This window comes from Lepidothrix coronata, unplaced genomic scaffold, assembly GCF_001604755.1.
Source record: "Lepidothrix coronata isolate B3197 unplaced genomic scaffold, Lepidothrix_coronata-1.0 Scaffold24, whole genome shotgun sequence".
In the NCBI taxonomy this organism is placed as follows: Eukaryota; Metazoa; Chordata; class Aves; order Passeriformes; family Pipridae; genus Lepidothrix; species Lepidothrix coronata.
The window spans coordinates 301,838-319,103 of NW_016690204.1; the positions used below are offsets into that span (position 1 = coordinate 301,838).

The 17,266-nt window shown below is 47.8% G+C and overlaps 2 protein-coding genes across 10 annotated transcripts in view; one reads left to right on the top strand and one right to left on the bottom strand.

Moving 5' to 3' along the window:
• Positions 1-4,655, bottom strand: part of CRAMP1 (cramped chromatin regulator homolog 1) — a 57,517-nt gene extending 52,862 nt beyond the window's left edge. For 3 of the 7 annotated variants that reach the window (XR_001873835.1, XM_017808917.1, XM_017808913.1), the window contains exons 1-2: positions 2,921-3,060; positions 2,117-2,466 (exon numbers count right to left, since the gene is read on the bottom strand). Coding sequence is in view for 6 of the 7 variants with exons in the window: in XM_017808917.1 (XP_017664406.1) it covers positions 2,117-2,466; positions 2,921-2,961 (391 nt within the window). In the remaining variant the exon portion in view is untranslated. Of the gene's footprint in view, positions 1-2,116; positions 2,467-2,920; positions 3,062-3,642; positions 4,415-4,570 lie in introns of those variants that run through there. The other 4 variants (XM_017808914.1, XM_017808918.1, XM_017808915.1 and 1 more) reach the window with 3 other exon arrangements.
• A 734-nt stretch (positions 4,656-5,389) lies between these two features.
• Positions 5,390-17,266, top strand: part of IFT140 (intraflagellar transport 140) — an 80,686-nt gene continuing 68,809 nt past the window's right edge. For 2 of the 3 annotated variants that reach the window (XM_017808829.1, XM_017808831.1), the window contains exons 1-3: positions 9,223-9,302; positions 14,758-14,933; positions 16,308-16,529. In XM_017808829.1, coding sequence (XP_017664318.1) covers positions 14,787-14,933; positions 16,308-16,529 — 369 coding nt within the window. In that variant the 5' untranslated portion in view covers positions 9,223-9,302; positions 14,758-14,786. Of the gene's footprint in view, positions 5,612-6,120; positions 6,257-9,222; positions 9,303-14,757; positions 14,934-16,307; positions 16,530-17,266 lie in introns of those variants that run through there. The other variant, XM_017808830.1, reaches the window with a different exon arrangement.

The window sequence follows — 17,266 nt, forward strand, 5'->3', positions numbered from 1 at the left end:
GTGGGACAGTGAATGAAAAGATTTAAGTCTAATCTTTCTTAGCAATCTCCACCCTATCCTAAATCCTGCCCTATCCCAAGCTGGCTCTGTGAGACACTTCACTCAGAATACAGGGCACTATGAATTCTGATCACAAGGCATTCCACTGTGGAGAATTCAGACAAGCCTGGAAAACCTCTCATTATGCATCTCTGAACATAAAGAACTCAAATTAGAGAGGATCCCGCTCCATGACTTTGTTCTCCAATATCTGACGGTTATCATCTCAAACATATCAGAGAAATCAATCAATCTGACACATTCACACCAAACCTGGCCAGGCAGAGCTGTGGCTGGTCTAACAATTCCAGAAGTGAAAAGCGCAAATCCACCACCAACTGTCACTCCTGATGATTTAAGAAGTTCCCCCAAAGCTCACAACATAGCCAGGTACAGCAATTACAAGCGCTATCTGTGACCGATTACTGAAATAATATTTTCTGTTCTGTATGTAGCTTTATTAGGGTGGTTTTGGAGTCTGAATTGCAAAAATGAAGGAAATCTCCTTTTCTATTTTACTGATACACCTAGTTAAAAATCGTTCTGCTGCTCTAAAATTAGAAATGAATGTTCACGTACGAACACACAAACATGAATAAACACTTACACAAAGACCCATGTATTTGTTCACACGTGTATACGCTTCCAAAGCAATGGAATAATTTCAAGTGGATATATTCAACTTGTCAATTATGGACCAGATGCATTTCAAAGAAACACCTCCTTGTATCTAATACTATTTACGACCCTGGAAATAATTATCTGAAGCTAAACACTCCTGGGTATTCCATCTGTTTATTTGGTTTCATGTAACTAGGAAAAAAATTACATAGGCCTTTCTGTTCTGTCCTCCAACACCACGTAGAGAGTTTTCACTTAACATTCAAGAGATTAAAGAGGACTTACCACAGTATTCAAAAATACTTTAGGCAATTATATAAACTGTCAAGCAACGGAGTTCAAGAATTTTTTTGTGATATCACAATAACCAAAATATCCCAATTTGCACTGATTTATTACTGCAACACAAAACTATCATAACTGTAATGCTTACTTAATGCCCAGCATGTGCACAACCCTGTGATGGAACAGAGTGAGATAACCTCCAGGACATAGTTATGCTCCATGGAGCTATACTCCAATTTAGCAGACAAGAGTAAACCTCATTATTTCAAATATTGAAGAAATCTTTGAGTGCTGTTTTTCTCAAAAATTAATGGAAAATAACACTTGAGTACTTTTGCATAAGGTATCCAAACTTAGGCTCAAGTACAGCTCAACTGCAGTGCTGAGATGTCATCCAGTCACTGCTGAGCACACTATAGCACCAAGATATTCAAATATCCCTGCTGCCTTCCAGCTACTCAAGTTAGAAACAGCTCTGAAAAAAATCAAATTCTTGTCTCCAATGCTTAAGTGAAAAAGCAGGTGCGTGTATGTCTGCACCTACAGACATTCAGATGTATACAAAACAATCTTAACATAAACTCAAATTACATTGAAATACCCGAACTGTTCTGAAACAGAAACATGGGACTCTCCAAACCTTAGAAACAAATACGGCAATATATGTATTTCATAGCTGTTTCCAAAATAGTTATTTGGATCATAGAAATAACTGGGGTAAATCACCAATGTCCCATGGGTTGTTTTTTTTTACCCTTTGCTAAGGAGCACCTAGTGAATGTTTTGTTATTATCTAAGAACAGAATTCAGAGTGCAGCCACCTGATTACACAGCTATCTAGAGTCTCATTTCCTAATCAAAATACAGGCATTTCCTCAAACTTGAGAGAGATGAAATGCAGAAATCAAAGATTTGCTTCAATAATGGAGAATTCTTCCTTCCCCACATACACATCCAGACTCCCCATTTCTGGAAGTGCAGAGAGAGCAGTGGGCAGCAGAGAAGCTGAAGCCTTGGGACACAAAAGATTTCAGCTACTGTGAGAAACAAGCCCCAAAACACCTTCCCAAAACCAAACAAAAGATGGCATCCACAGAAGAAGAATGACAACCCATAGCCCCACAGGTGCCTCCCCTCCTTGCTACCCCTCTTGCCTTCATGTTTTTTGTACCTTTGCCTTTTCCAGCAGTGCTGCTGCCAACCGAGGAGGATGCCTGGGAATCCTTCTTCAGCCTCTTGCTCTGAGGTCTGACGCTGGACCTGAGAAAATGATGCTGGTCCTGGCTGTGGGAGGGCTGGAGGGAGGCCGGGGCCGGCGACAAGCTGGGGTTCGGTGGGGGGCTGCTGGTAGTGTTGTTGTTAATGATCTTCTCTTCTTTCTTTGTGCTGCTGCTGCCTGGAGCTGCCTCTCCTCCTCCTCCTGCCCCTTCTTCTTCCAGGGACTCCTCATCTCCTCCTGCTCTTTTGCCCAGCTTTTTCACCCCTTCCTCCCCGCTGCTCTCTCCCAGTTTCACTGTCATCCTGCGGGGGAGCAGAGAGAGAAAAGAGGGGGGCACACAGTCAGGCCGGGGAGCCCCCCGGGGAGGCAGAGAAACCCCTGGGCTGAGAGGGGAGAAGTTTAGCTGCAGAAATTCCTCTCAACATGGCCGCCGTTGTTTGTTACTAAATCCCCTTTCGTTTGCTGTCCCGACCCAACAACCTGTGCCGAAGGCGGGAGGGGGAAAGCCCCGCCGCAACCCTCCCCAAACCGGCCCAAACGGCAGCCGGGTCCCCCCGGCAGCCCCCCAGCCCTGTCCTGAAAGGCTCTGGGCCGCCTTCGGCCGAGAAATCCGCCCGGCCAAACTCGGGTGTGCGGCAGCGCTCGGCCGGTGCCCGGGGAGCGGCAGCGCCGGCCCGGCAGAGCCGAGCGGGGCAGCGCCGCTGCCCCATCGCACCCCCCGGGGCGGACCCGGGGCTCGCTGCCCTCTCTCCTCACCGCGGAGCCGCTGCCCGGCCCGCTGTGGGGGGGGGATCCATGCTCCTGGATGCGGCGGCGGCTTCTCCTCCTCTCTCTGTGTGTGTGCGTGTGTGTGTGTGTGTGTGTGTGTGTGTGTGTGTGTGAGAGTGTGTCTGGGACTGGGACCGGCCGAGGCTCCCGCTCCCCTCCGCCCCCACCCCGCACCTCCCCTCGCTCCTTCCCGCCGGGCAGCGCCAGCCCCGTGGGCTGTCAGCGGGACCGGCTCCCCGGGCCGGCACCCCCGGCCGCCGCCCGCGCGGGGGGATAATTAATGACACCCCATTCATTAATTCCCCTCCCCCCCACAGTCTGGAGGGCAACAAACTCCGGAGGCACCTGTGGCGGCCTGTGCGCCCTTGCCTCGCCCAGACCTCGCCCGAGCAGGGCAGCTCTGAACCCTCGTGTGCCAGGGGAGCATCCCTGGGCTCCCCCAAGGCATCTCTCAAGTTCCACCCCGAACCCGACGCTCAGGCCAGCTGCTGGGATGACCGCTCGCTGTGCTGGCTTCACAAATCCTCTCAATTCTGAAGTTTTTTTTTTCAAATACTTGGAACAAAGCGTGAGATATGCACGCAAGCTTAAGGCATTAAACCACATTATCTGTTAAAACCCAACAACTGTTTGGGTTTTCCTTGAAGAGTGTAGAAATATTACTGACACCATAACTAAAAGAAGTCATCCTCCAAGAAAGAACCACTTACAGCGCCCAGCAAGGAGCAGCAGTTGGGATGCAGCTGCCTTGTCACCAAGGCAGGAGCCACCATCCAACCTCCATCAAGGGAAAGATAAAAACCAATAGGAGACGAAAATTCTGAATATCGCAAACATTGGAATGACTACGGGTTAGGCTGACATCAGGATAAGGAGGTTCAAAAGAAAGAAGATGCATCAACCTGACATGGCCTACAAACTTGTGAGGTTACTCTTTATGGGTTGTATTCCTACTTTTAAAATTATACTTTTCCCTCTAATTTTCAGCTAAACCACTGAACTTACCGATCCAGAATTTTGTTGGGCAAGGTTCCTCTCTTCGCAAACGCTCAATAAACTGATCTGAACTGTGGATCTAAACTCTTATTGAAACTTGGTTATTTATTCACCTGACAGGTCCCTAGTTACTGACTGATTCTCCATACACCAAAAGCTGCAGTGTTTCCCATTATTTTGAGGACAGAATTCTTACAGTTCTGACAGCCTATGCTCGAAAACTTCATGTAAGCAAGGCTTAAATAATTCCAAGCCTGGCTTTATTGCCTCAAATTAAACAATACACCCACAGGCATCCCCCAGAGATTAGCTGGGGGACACCAAAGACACACTCCTTGGGGACGCTTCCTTACCAGAGTAGCAAATCCCACTTCCCAACTGCTAGCTCCTTCTAGCGTTCTGCCTGAGCCCTCCGGCAGCGCCCTAAGCCCAGTGTCCCCGTCTCAGCCGCTTTCTCCTTTCGTTTTCACCATGTTCCCCTTGCTCCCGAAGAGAAAACCTCCTCAGCCTCGCTGCTCTGGTGCTCCACACCTCTCGGCCGTCCCTCCGCTCCCTCCCACGGGAGCCGCAGAGCCGCGTCCCCCTAGCGCCGCCGCGCCCTGGGAGAGCGGCGCCGGGCCGGTCCCCCCGCGCCGGCCTCACCTGCCGCATCAACGCCGCCACGCAGCCTCCGTACTCTGGCTCCGCCGCCGGCTCCCTCAGCCCCAGGCACCCCCGGGCTGCGCCCAGACCCGCCAGCTCGGGAGGCGGCCGGCGCCGAGCCCAGCGGCCCTCCCAGCTTTGCTGGCGGCCGTGGGGCCGACCTCTCTCCACGGGCTGCTCCCGCCCCGCGGCTCCGCCGTCTGCCCACGGGCGCGGCTCCCGTCCGTGCCGGGCTGGCTCCGTCCGTGCGGGCGCGGCCGCGCTGGGCTCGGGCCGGGCCAGAGCCGCGGCGGTTCCGCTTCCTGCTCGCCCAGCCCTGGCCGAGGGGCGGGGCCACGGCGCGCGGGCCCCGTGGAGCGCCCCGATCGCCGCGTCCCATTGGCCCGCTCCGGGCGGGAGAGAGGCCGGAGGGCGGGGCTGTGGCGCCAGCGCCAGCCACACAGAGCGCGGCGCGGGGCGCGTGACGACAGCGCCGAGCGAAGGAAGGGGCGGGGAAGGCAGGGGGGCGGGGCGAGGCGCGTGAATCGGGTGCTGATTGGCTAAAGGGAAAACCAATCGAGCGCCCCAGAGCCGAGCCCTCCGGATTCGATTGGTCAGCGAGCGAGTGATTTGCATACGGCGGGGTATTTATTGCGGCCGGGGGAAGAAATGCTCTCGCACACCGGGTTTGGTGTTGCTCCGCTGTCTTTGTGCCTTTGGGCGCTACCCGGGGTCGGCGCTGCCCTCCTTCTTCTCCTCCCCCCTCCCCACGCGCTGCCGGCCCGCCCGCCCCCCTCTCTCTGCGCTGCTCGGTGCTCTGCCCCTCCCTTTTTTTTTTTTTTTTTTTTTTTTTTAAATTTTGTGTCTCTCGTAGCAGGAAAGGATGCCTTAGTTTTCTCTTCTGAGGAAAGTCTTTGTAAGCTGAAACTTAGAAATCAAAGTCATAGCTATTTGAACCTCGTGATGGTATCTAAATTCTGGAAGACTGGACTCCCATGGAGAGTTTTTCAACTGTAATGGTGAACTAAACTTGAACATGCCTTGGGCTCTGCATCATAAACTGTAAATATGCTGTAAAACTTCTCTGGGAGTAACTAAGTGTACTGCTATAAAGAGAATTTTTTTTTTTAAATCAATACTTTGTATTTAAATCTACTTTTTTTGGGTTTTGTTATAATCTGGCACAAGATTATATGGTTTATTTTTGCTCCTTGGCTTGACCACAACCAAATTCAACAATATAGTCAGGATAAATTCAACAGTATAGTCAGGAAGCAATGGGTTTTGCATCTCTAGTGCCATGTATTTCCATGATGCTTTTGTAGAGAGACATGGAGTTACCTTCAGCTCCGGAGTTGAAAGTTTCTATTCTCTCTGCATGTAAATAACTTTCCATGCTTGAATAGCCCCACTGCCTCTGGTGGACTGTTAAGGTGTGAAATTGCTCATGTGTGTAAATGTCTGTGAAAGAAAGGCTGACTGAAAAGGAATTGGACAAGAGCTGAGAGGCAGGGGGTAGGGCGAGACATCAAAAGACACTTGAACTTCCATTTGTTCTTTTTTGATCACAGGCCCTCCCCACTATTCTACTTTGACAGACCTGCACAGCTACAAAATGCAAATAGTCTTCCGGTGTTTGTTGCCATGGTTTTCTAGGCCAAACAAGAACATTAACTAGGATTCGTCTCACAGCCTGTGTATTTTAAGGTATGAATAACACATTGCATGTTTATTAGAAATAGAGCAAGCAAGGCAGAACTGTCCAGCAGAAAGAAAAAAGTTAATACTTTATGTTGAGATGCTTTTAATTTTGCATCTAATTTGCATGATAATCACCAATTATAACATGGAAATACTTTTCTAAAGATCTTAGATGTAAAAGCTACCAGTAAAGTGGATGCTGTTCTGTATTTTCCTTTTAGGTAACTACATTTCATTTATAATTAATTTGTTCTTAAAAGGCTCCTAAATTGTTTATTCTGGCAAAAGATCTGAAATGATCTTTGTGTTGCTAAAGCAGTTCTTTCCCATGCAAGTAAGAAGATTTCAATGGAAGCACAGGCTGCTATTGTTAATCCCTTATTGCTTGCAGAATAGGAAGCACCTAGTCATGCAAATTTACTTTTCTCTCACTCTGTGAGGTCAAGCCCTTAGAGGAGGGGAGGAAATGCACTGTGTGCAGCTGCACTGCTGCAGCCTGTCCTGGGATTTTAGGGACTAGCAACTGTTAGGCATCTTTTACAGTAGCAGGGCATTGGAACTATATGATCTTTAAGGTCCCTTCCAACCCAAACCGTTCTGAGATTATATGATTCTTTGAGTGCAGTACTCAGGAGGGAAGATGTTAGGATCCTAGGATGCCATGTTCATTTGTCTGTTTAGGATAGAAGCAGAGCTTCTCTGTTGATTATTGAAGGGCAGGAAAATTTAAAAGCCTGCATAAGTAGGGATATGTAGTTGAGTTATTGGGCAAAATTTTGTGTAACAGTGAACCAGCCAATTCTGAGAGCTCTAAAGTGGTCACTTGAGCAGAGACAGTCAGTGGGTTATTTAGATTATTTTTATTACAGCCCAGAAAGGGATGGTAAACTAAATGATTGTTTGATGCTCCAGCTGGCTGTGTATTTCTGACTCGATTGCACTATGTAGTTGCAATAGTTTCCTTATTAGCCTGGTTGTCTGAGAAAACAAGGCATCTGCACATGGTCTGCCCAAATCCTCAACTTCCAGTCTGGTATCTCAAAGCTTTTCAATCCTAAACATCCACTGGTCAGATTACGTGACCAATACATCTGTTCTTGAACAAGCAGCAGTCACAAGCATTGAGGCCACGTTGCTGAGAACACAGCTGCGTTGGGCAGGGCACGTCTCCAGGATGAAGGACCACCGCCTCCCTAAGATCTTGCTTTATGGTGAACTTGCCACCGGCTGCCGCAAGAGAGGAGCCCCGAAGAAAAGATACAAGGACTCCCTGAAACATCTCAGCCTTGACCATATCGACCACCATAACTGGTCTACTCTGGCCTCCAATCGGGAGGCCTGGAGACACACCATCTATAATGCTGCTGATGCTTTTGAGAAAGCACACAGGATCACTCTTGAGGAGAAAAGGCAACGCAGAAAGAATCGTGCCTTGCAGAATTTACCACCTAAGGAGTCTTTCTGCTGTGCCTTTTGCAACCGGACATGCCTGTCTCATGTTGGCCTTTTCAGCCACCAATGCGCTTGCAACAAACGTGGGTAGAGCCCTTCCCAAATCTTCGTTCACGAAGCCTAGCCATGATCTCAAAGCTTCTGTGGGCACTGTGAGAACAGTCAGATGGGCAGAGGCAAGAGATGAATTGCTGACTCTGCTTCAGGAGTGGCACCTGAGTGACCTGAGGGGGCTATTGCATGTCCAAGGATCCACCCTGAAGAGATGCCATAAATGACTGTGTCAGAGCTGCACAGGAGAAGATAAAAAGCTCCAGGAAACAGGATTTTGTCAGTTCTGCTGCTCTGGTTATGGGTCTTCCTGGCTTATAGTAAGGTCTAAAGTCAGTATTTTCCCTCTCTACCTGAAGCCTGCCCGTAATTCTGAAAGAAACACTGTGTTTCAGTGCAGTGTGCCTCCCACCCAGTACTTTTTCCTACTTCCTACAAGTTGGGGTGCCTTTTTTTTTTTTTCCCCCAGCAGAGTCCCAATAATTGCTGCATATTTGTAAAAGGAAACTGTGATAAATACCACATAAATTACATGTTACATGTGGCCAGCCAACCTCAGAGCACGCAGGAGCTGCTGGTCACAGGTGTACCAGGTGTGGCTGCTTTTCATCTGCACAGAAGTGTTGAGACTTCAGAGGAATTAGAAGTGACTTTAGACTGGACAGTGCTGTGGGGATTGGGTCTTGAATTGCCTCTTCTGAAGGTGTTGGGTAAACCTGGCTGTTAGGGTTGGCTGCAGGCCCAGTGTGGGCAAGGGCTGGGCTGTACCTGACCTGGGTTGTACTTGGGGTGCTGAGGAGCATCCAAGGGAGAGCAACAAAGATGGGAAAGGGTCTTGATTTGAAGCCATGTGAAGACACTGAGGACACCTGGTGTGTTCAGATGGAGAAGAAGAGACTGAGGGGAGACCTCACTGCAGTTCCAACTTCCTCAGGAGGGGCAGGCCCTGAGCTCTGCTCTGGGGGGACCAGGGACAGGACCCAGGGAACGGCTGGAGCTGTGTCAGGGCAGGGTCAGGTTGGATGTCAGGAAAAGGTTCTTCCCCCAGAGGCTGGTTGGGCACTGACCAGGCTCCCCAGGGCAGTGGGCACAGCACCAAGGCTGCCAGAGCTCCAGGAGGGTTTGGCTGATCCTCTGGGGCACAGGGAGTGACTCCTGGGGATGGTCCTGTGCAGGGCTGAGGGTTGGACTCGATGATTCTTGCGGGTCCCTTCCAACTCTGCATCTTCTGTGAGGAGGTGCAGGGTGGTGCGAGGGCAGGGGCAGGAAGGCTTTGTGGGGTGTCTTCACTTAGATGTTACTAGAAAAACCCGGTCAATAACTTAAAAAGTTACCGAACCCCTTTCCCCCCCCAAAAAAAAAAAAATCTCTGAAAGAGCTGCCGAACTCCGGGAGGGCCGCTCGGGGCCGCCGCGGGACCCGCCGCCCTCGGCACTTTCCGCCTCTCTCCGTGAGTCTTCGGCCTCTCCCGCCGCTCCTCGGCCTCGCTCGGCAGTTTCCGCTCGTTGTCGGGGTAACGCGGAGCATCGCGGGGCGGCCGCGGCCTGTGGTGAGAGCGGGCGGGGGGCGCGGCTGGGCCGGGCCCGGCCGCGCCCGCGGCCGCGGGTCGGTCGCAATCGGTGGGAGGTGCGCGGCGGTCGGTCCCGAGGGCGGGCGGGTCCGCCCACGGGTGCGAACGTGGCGGCGGGACACGAGTGTTTGGCCGTGTTTGCCCGCTCGGGCCCAGGGGTGCGCGGGGCCCGCTCTGGGCCGGCGAAGGGTGGCCACGGCCCGGCCGAGGGACCCCCGCGGGGCCCGGCCCAGCAGCGCGGGCCCGGCCCAGCAGCGCGGGCCCGGCCCGCAGCTCCATGCCCTCTTGGCTGAGGCAGGACTCAAACAGGTTTTTACTCTGTCTATTTTACTACTTGGAGGAGACTGTATTTATTTAGTCACTAACCATCTTTTTGTAGCACAGCACAGTTTTGTGCTGTTTCTTTTTTTCTGGGGCTGACTGTTTTGAACAATTTCAGGTTTAAAAGCCAACGTTTCTTATAGGTAGAGGTTTTAGGAAAAGCTTCTGCTTTTACTTTGGTAGCTGTCGAGTCTTGTCAGGGCACTGTTGAGGCAACGCGGGCAGAAACCTCATTTCACGGTGTGCCTGGAGGTGGGGGCTGGTTGCTGTAGCAGCTCCAAACCCAGTCGTGATAAGCCTCCCTTAAATGCTACCTGTGCTGATAATATTGTGACAGCATAAAAGCAGTTTTTAAGGAATTGTCCCTAAAGACAGAATAGCTTTTTTGTTTTCCTGAACGTTGATGACTGTCTTGTGATGTATGTGCAGGTGTCCTGGCTCACCACTGTCATTTGCAGCAATAGGAGTCTCGAGGTTCCCTACCTAAGTCCCAGAAAATTCAAACCCAACAAATCAAAGCTATTTATTTTGTAATTTAAATACTCTGTCAACTTGTAAGTGATGAATTGAGAGTTTTTTCTGGGGGGAAATTGCCTCATATTGGAAGATAATCTTCCCCTACTCATAAAATTACAGACTCTTTGGGAAGTCTGGGTGGGTGGGTGCAGACAGACATGACCCCTTGCCCATGCTCTGAGATGATGGACAGTTATCAGTCTGCATTGGTCCCTGTACTGGTGATGTTTGACTTGTGAGCTGACAAACGCTGAAATAAGGCTGGACTTCCCTAAAAGATCTGATATCATGAGCACAGGGCCAAGTTAGTGTTGATGTATGATGTCTGGACTAGACCTGGCTTGTGTCTGGCCGGTTAGGGACAGAGAATTACCTTCGATCTCTCTTTCCTCTGGGAGCAGTCATTAATGTTCTGTCTAATGTTGATCTCTGTGAACGTCATGAAGCTCAACAAGGCCAAGTGCAAAGTCCTGCCCCTGGGTTTGAGCACATGTGTTTTGGACTCAGTTCTTAATCTGGTTATTGATTTGCCATAACTCCCAAATGTCCTGAGAAGGACTTGGGGATGTTGGTGGGTGAGAGGCTGGACATGCCTTGTCTGTGTGTGCTGGGATGCAGAAACCCTCCATGTCCTGTGCTGATCCCACAGCGTGGGCAGCAGGGGAGGGGGGGATTCTGCCCCTCTGCCCCCCACCTGCAGAGCTGCCTCCAGATATGGGGAGCTCCTCTGGAGCAAGTCCAGAGGAGGCCACGGAGATGCTCTGAGGGCTGGAGCTCCTCTGCTCCGGAGCCAGGCTGTCTGGAGCCAGGCTGGGACAGCTGGGGTGTTCACCTGGAGAAGAGAAGGCTCCAGGAGCACATCACTGTGGCCTTCCAGTATCCTGAGGAATCAGTGCCAGCAGCTTGGGGTGCAACTGCAGTGCCAGCTGCAGGCTCAGCTCTGGGTGGCCAGAGAACCAGGCAAGAAGCTGTGAACTGCCAGCCCTTTGCATAACAAAGGTCACAGGGACCTGTGGCCCAGCCAGGTGAGAGACACTCCGAGACACAACAGGAGCCAACAACCCCCAGACTTTCTCACCCTTAGAGTATAAAGCCCAGGGGTTCCTTTGTAGGGGATCTCTCCTCAGAGGCACCAGTTTGGGTTTTTATTTTGTTGTTGCACCAAGATTAAATTATTTTAAGGATCAGGACGTCTGAGACTGCTCTGGGAAACCTGGGGTGGAGCTGTTAAGGAAACTCTGACTGTGTGTGTGGGGTGAGCAGCTGTGCAGGGGCCTTGGTGCCAGCTCAGGTGACTGACAGGGGAGCTCCTGGACGGGTTGTACAGGGAAGTTTCCTTAACAAGTATTTAAAGGAGACTTATAGGAAAAATGGAGAGAGAATTCTTACCAGGGCCTGTACTGACAGGACGAAGGGATAATGGTTTGAAACGGGCACATGGTAGGTTTAGTCTGAAGAAAAGTTTTATGATGAGAGTGGTGAGGCCCTGGCACAGGTTGCCCAGAGAAGCTGTGGCTGCCCCATCCCTGGAAGTGTCCAAGGTCAGGTTGGATGGGGCTTGGAGCAACCTGGGCTAGTGGAAGGTGTCCTGCCCATGGCAGGGGGTGAAACAAGATGACCTTTAAAGGTCCCTTCCAACCCAAACCATTCTGTGATTCCATGAGCTCTTACTGATTTCATAAATTGCCTGTGGCTTGTTTCAGAACGGTCTCTCAGGTGCATCTGATCTGAGACCAGGTGTCAGGGCTTGGTCATGTTCTATTCCAAGCCACAAAGTGGTTAACTTTTTCAGAAATTATTTTTTTTTAAACCTTGAAAAAAACAGACTGTACAGGGCCAGAATCGTTTGTAGAGGCAGTGCTGCTTAGTTTTCTTTTTCTTTTTTTTTTCCTTGAAGACTTTTGAAGAGGCATCTCTCAAAGCTACAGTGTAAATACATGAGCTAGAAGCAACAGTAAATACATGAATAATGAATTCCCAAGATTAGAGAGAGCAAATGGATGTTGGTTTAGTTATTCTTACACCACTGTGTAACCCACTTATGTAAGCAAATTATTTATTTGTGTACAGCAGTCTGCTGCGCAATTCTATATAGTTATTGTGATGGTAGAAAGTATTTTATATCAGGGATTGTCTGTAACTTACATGACAATATCACTGAATCTTGTTTTAGTAAGTGCCAGTCTGCCTTTTTAAATATACACAGTATTGATGAAAAATTGTTCTTGCTGTCTATTAATGCCAAAAGGGATGGTTATATTAGTGAGCTGATCAAGAGATGCAGTTTGGAAGACTGACAAACATAATCTCTTCCATTACTGAAGGGGACTGAAATACCTGAAAAATAATAAGTAATATTTAGGACTACGGATGCAAGGAACACTTAAAAGCAGAAAATGGTGGCTGTTGAGTAGACATTACAGCTGTATAGTTTCTTTGATAAAACCATTATTTCATACCAAATGGTGTTTTGTTTTCCTTTAGGCATCTCACATTTTTATTTTAATCTAAAGTGGAATTCTTTATTCATTCAAATTTTTAGCCCAGATAAAGCTTATATGCAAATATGGACTAAATTCTCCCCGTTAGAAGAAAATGAAGCAGATAAAATAAGGACTAAAGTGGTAGTATGGATACAGAACTCTGGAACAGAACTGGAGATATGAGAAAACTTAAAATATATGAAATCAAGATGAAAAACACACGAAATTTTATTTGAATTTTTGGTGGTTTTTTTTTTGCATGACAATAAAACCAGACCCACTGGGTGCCACTTTGGGAATACTGAGGATTTTGAAAGAGTGTGAAGATAAAGGTGGATGGATCTTGTTGAAAGATGAAATCGCTTGTCTGCAGGCTGACTGTTCCTCTGTCTGGTAGTTCATGCCGTTCCTTGTAGTGTCAGAGGCAAGATACAGAACTGCCAACTTACTGAGCAGTTGCCCACCTTTCTAACCTAAGGGACCAGCAAATTAGTTACTTTAGGCACTGACAGAAGGTTTGAAAAGAAGAAGCCTTAAAAGAAGAGTCTGTTCATGTCCGTTTTACATCCTGGTAACCTCAGCCAGTCTCACTGCTGAGCATGTGTGTGCCTGCAGGTTCTGAACTAACTGTTTAGCTCCACAGAAAAAAAAAGGTCTCTTCCCCTTAAGTGTCACAGGAGTATTTTAAACCCTTTCATGGTTTGTTTGGTTGTAGTTTTGGGGGGGTTTTTGTTTTGGTTTGGTTTTCACCAGGTCTTGGCAGGGTCCTGCACCTGGGTAGGAATAACCCCATGCCCCAGCCCGGGCTGGGGGCTGCCCTGCTGGGCAGCAGCTCAGTGGAGAAGGCCTGGGGGTTCCAGTGGACACCAGCTGTCCCTGACCAGCCCTGGGACCGGGGTGGGGGATCCTGGGGTGTGTGAGGAAGGGCATTTCCAGCAGGTCAGGGAGGGGATCCTGCCCCTCTGCTCAGCCCTGGTGAGACCTCACCTGGAGTGCTGTGTCCAGTTCTGGGCTGAGGGAGTTGGGGCTGTTCAGCCTCCAGAGGAGACACTGAGAGGGGACCTCATTCCTGTCTGTCACTGTCTGCAGGGAGAGGGCAGAGGATGGACCAGGCTCTGCTGGGGGGGCCCAGCAGTGGGACAAGAGGAATGGGCAGAAACTGGAACACAGGAAGTTTCATCTGAAAATTAAGAAGAACTTCTTCACTGCGCAATGATTGAGCACTGAACAGGCTGCCCAGAGACGATGTGGAGTCTCCTTCACTGGAGATATTCCAGAACCCTCTTGACACAATCTTATGCCATGTGCTCTGGGAAGACCCTGCTGGAACAGGGAGGTGGGACCAGATGACCCGCTCTGTGGTCCCTTCCAACCTGAACTGTTCACTGACTCTGTGATTATTTGCTGGTAAATCAAGGTGTTTTGGTCCAGCTGTTTTTCTTTTGAATCCGAGCCAATAAGATCCCACAGCACAAATCCCAAAGGCTGTCTCTGTACATAAAGTATTACATATTAGTGACTTTCTCCATTTCTGACTCAGAGCTCTGAAAAGAGTTTTGTTCTTGGGTTCTTTTCTGTGGAACATCAGCACTTACTGAGTATTTTCATTCAAATCTTAGTAATAATTCCAATGGAGCAGTTAAACTAATCCTGTATGATTTCAAAAGTCCAGGCTCCAAAGTGGTGACAACTTTTAAAACTTAATTTGAAACCCAGAAGTGAGACTTTACAACATAAAGTAGCTCAGTCTGTACCTTAATTAACATCTTTGGATATGAAGCGCTGAAAATATCTTTCTGGTAAATTCTGTGTTATTTCAGAGTCCTTTGAAATGGGCCAGCACAAGCCACTGGTACAGTGCACTGGTGTGCACTGTAAATCTACAGACTACAAGGCTCTGTGTTTCTCCATGTTTTTTAAAAAAATACCGCTGTGAACTTTCTCATGTCTGTGCAGTGTGTGTTAACAGGATGATACTGTAGTTTTATTTTCCCACATTTTTCAAGCATACTCATTATATATAGTACGTAAGATAAATATAATACAGCATATATAGTGTATATGTATTATCTGTGTAAGCCTACCTGCTAGAGATGTTTGCTTTCCTTGTACAGGTTTGCAGTCTGTGGCAGCTCCTGTTGTTATGGCTGTGTACGTGGATCATCGGACAGACGCTCCTGATTCCGTTGCCTCCCCTTCCCACATTGCTTGGCACCCACTTCACCCACTCCTGGCAGTCGCTTCCATCAGCACAGCAGCTGGGGGCTGTGTGGATATCTACCTGGAACAGGTGAATAATCAGCAACTTTGCTTTTGGTTTTGATATGGAGTCACAGAATCAGACTGATTTGAATTGGAAAGGACCTTAAAGCCCACCCAGTTCTAGCACTTGCCGTGGCCCCGGACACCCAAGCTCCAAGCCCCATCCAACTTGGCCTTGAGCACTTCCAGGGCAGCCACAGCTTCTTTGGGCAACCTCTCATAGTTTAAAATACTTCACATTTTTTATCTCTATATTTGCAGCCTTACTTATGCTCTGTAAATCCCTCTCTCTGGATTTGAATTACTATCCATGTCCTGTGCTATCTAGGACATGACAGATTCATCAGCTACTCATTATATGTGTTTTTAAAACGATCTTCATAAATTAAATTGATCTTTTGATTGAAATTTGATCTTTACAGCCTTTAAATCTTGTTTGTGATGACTACTGATTTGCTTTTTACTTCTCATAGTATGAGAATTTCAGGCTTATAAGTAAAATGAACACATGCTGTTGCTTCTTTTTAACTATTAAGTGAATAGCACATACAAAGAAATGGAAATTAAACAAATCATTCCACCACCTTGAGACTGAACTGATTTGCTAGATTCAACTTGTTCCATTTGAGTAGGTTGTTTCCTAGTACAGTTTCTGTCAGTAGACAGATATTTCCTTTGCATACTCTAAACTTTACATGAGAGGGCTTTGGTTTGCATAATTTTTAGGAAAAAAGCTTGCTATTTAGGGAAATAGCACTACAAGTTATATAGCAGCAGTCTTACTGGAAATGTGTAAGTCTGTTAATAGGAGTAGTCTATAAAATGTGTACTTTTCAAAGGGTATTATGAAAAATTGTTATCCTAGTTTTATAAATGAAAAAATAAATACATAGAGAGGTTAAATGAATCACCTGAAATGTTCTTGCAAACATGCCCAAAGGAGGATCTGCCTTTAAGAGCTATTGGAGCATTAGATTATTCTAATAATAATAGTGATGTGCTTTATTCTTTTTCAACACTTGGGGGATTTTTTTACCTTGAAATGTGCTCAAAGCCTTGTTGTCCTTCATACAGGAGTGGAAGCTTGATATTGACTGGGAGCTGCTCCTGTGTGCTGGGAGGGAAGAACAGCCTGGAAAAGCAGAGCCAGGCTTTCCCTCACTCAACACTGCTGAATTCTCATTAGCAATTTCCAAATGGATGTACTGCGTGTCGTAGCACATAAAATAGCTGTAACGAGAATTTGTGTAGCCACTTGATATCTCTGGCAGGTAGCTCTCCTACATGCCAGTCCTTTATCACAGGAAAATATCTTGCTGACTGGACAGTGAATCTGAAGGTTTGGCTGCGTCCATGTGCTGAGTTTCCATCGAGCTGAGCTCGCGCTGATTTCGGTTCACAGGGAGAACATGTCTCTGATTCACATGTGGAGAGGAGCTTTCAGGTCACATTGCTTGCCTGGCACCCTTCTAGACCCATCCTGGCAGCAGGATGGGAGATGGGAGAAGTTGTGGTGGTGAACAAACAAGAAAAGGAGCAGCACATTGTACCCCCAGATCACAGCACCAAAATCACAGTCCTGAGCTGGAGCACAGGTGGTACCTGCCTCCTGTCTGGGGATGAGGTGAGTGGCTGAAATGCCATGTGTGTCTGTTGTGGAACACAGTGTTGGAAGCTCTGTGATGGGGAGGGATCATGGAATGGATTGTTAGGGGAAGGGAGAGTTTTGTGGGAGAGAAATTTCTTTTCTTTAGGTACAAATTAAAACTCTTTGAGAATAAAATCAAATCTTAGGGGTTTAACTTTTTCTACAGTACTCATTGCTGTTCTACCAATTTCTCTTTAAATAAAAGTGTAACTAACCTCAGTAAGTGTTGGAGTGTCCTGTGCAGGGCCAGGAGCTGGACTTAATGATCCTTGTGGGTCCCTTCCAACTCAAGATATTCTATGATTCTACAATTCTATCTTCACTGAGATTTCTGTCATCATAAATCCTGAAATGCGAGAAAATTATTTGAAAATAACATCAGGAAGTTGGAATAGGATGCTGTGAAAATCAGAAGCTCTTAATTTATGTTTTAAGTAACAAATAACATGGATGACTTTAAGGTTTTTATCACACAAAGAATCCTAAAGACCTAAGTGCCTTCTTATGATGAAAACCTATTTGTAAGGCAAATAACTTTCATAACAAGGAACTAAAGCTTTAGATTGTTAAGAGTGATTGGGAAAATACAGGATAGAATGTGAAAACATATCTATTTGGAAGGGACCCAGATAGATAATGAGGTCAATGTCCTTTGTCCTTTTCAAATACCATTTGAAAACAGACCAGTTCTACATCCTTTCCAGTGAAGAGGT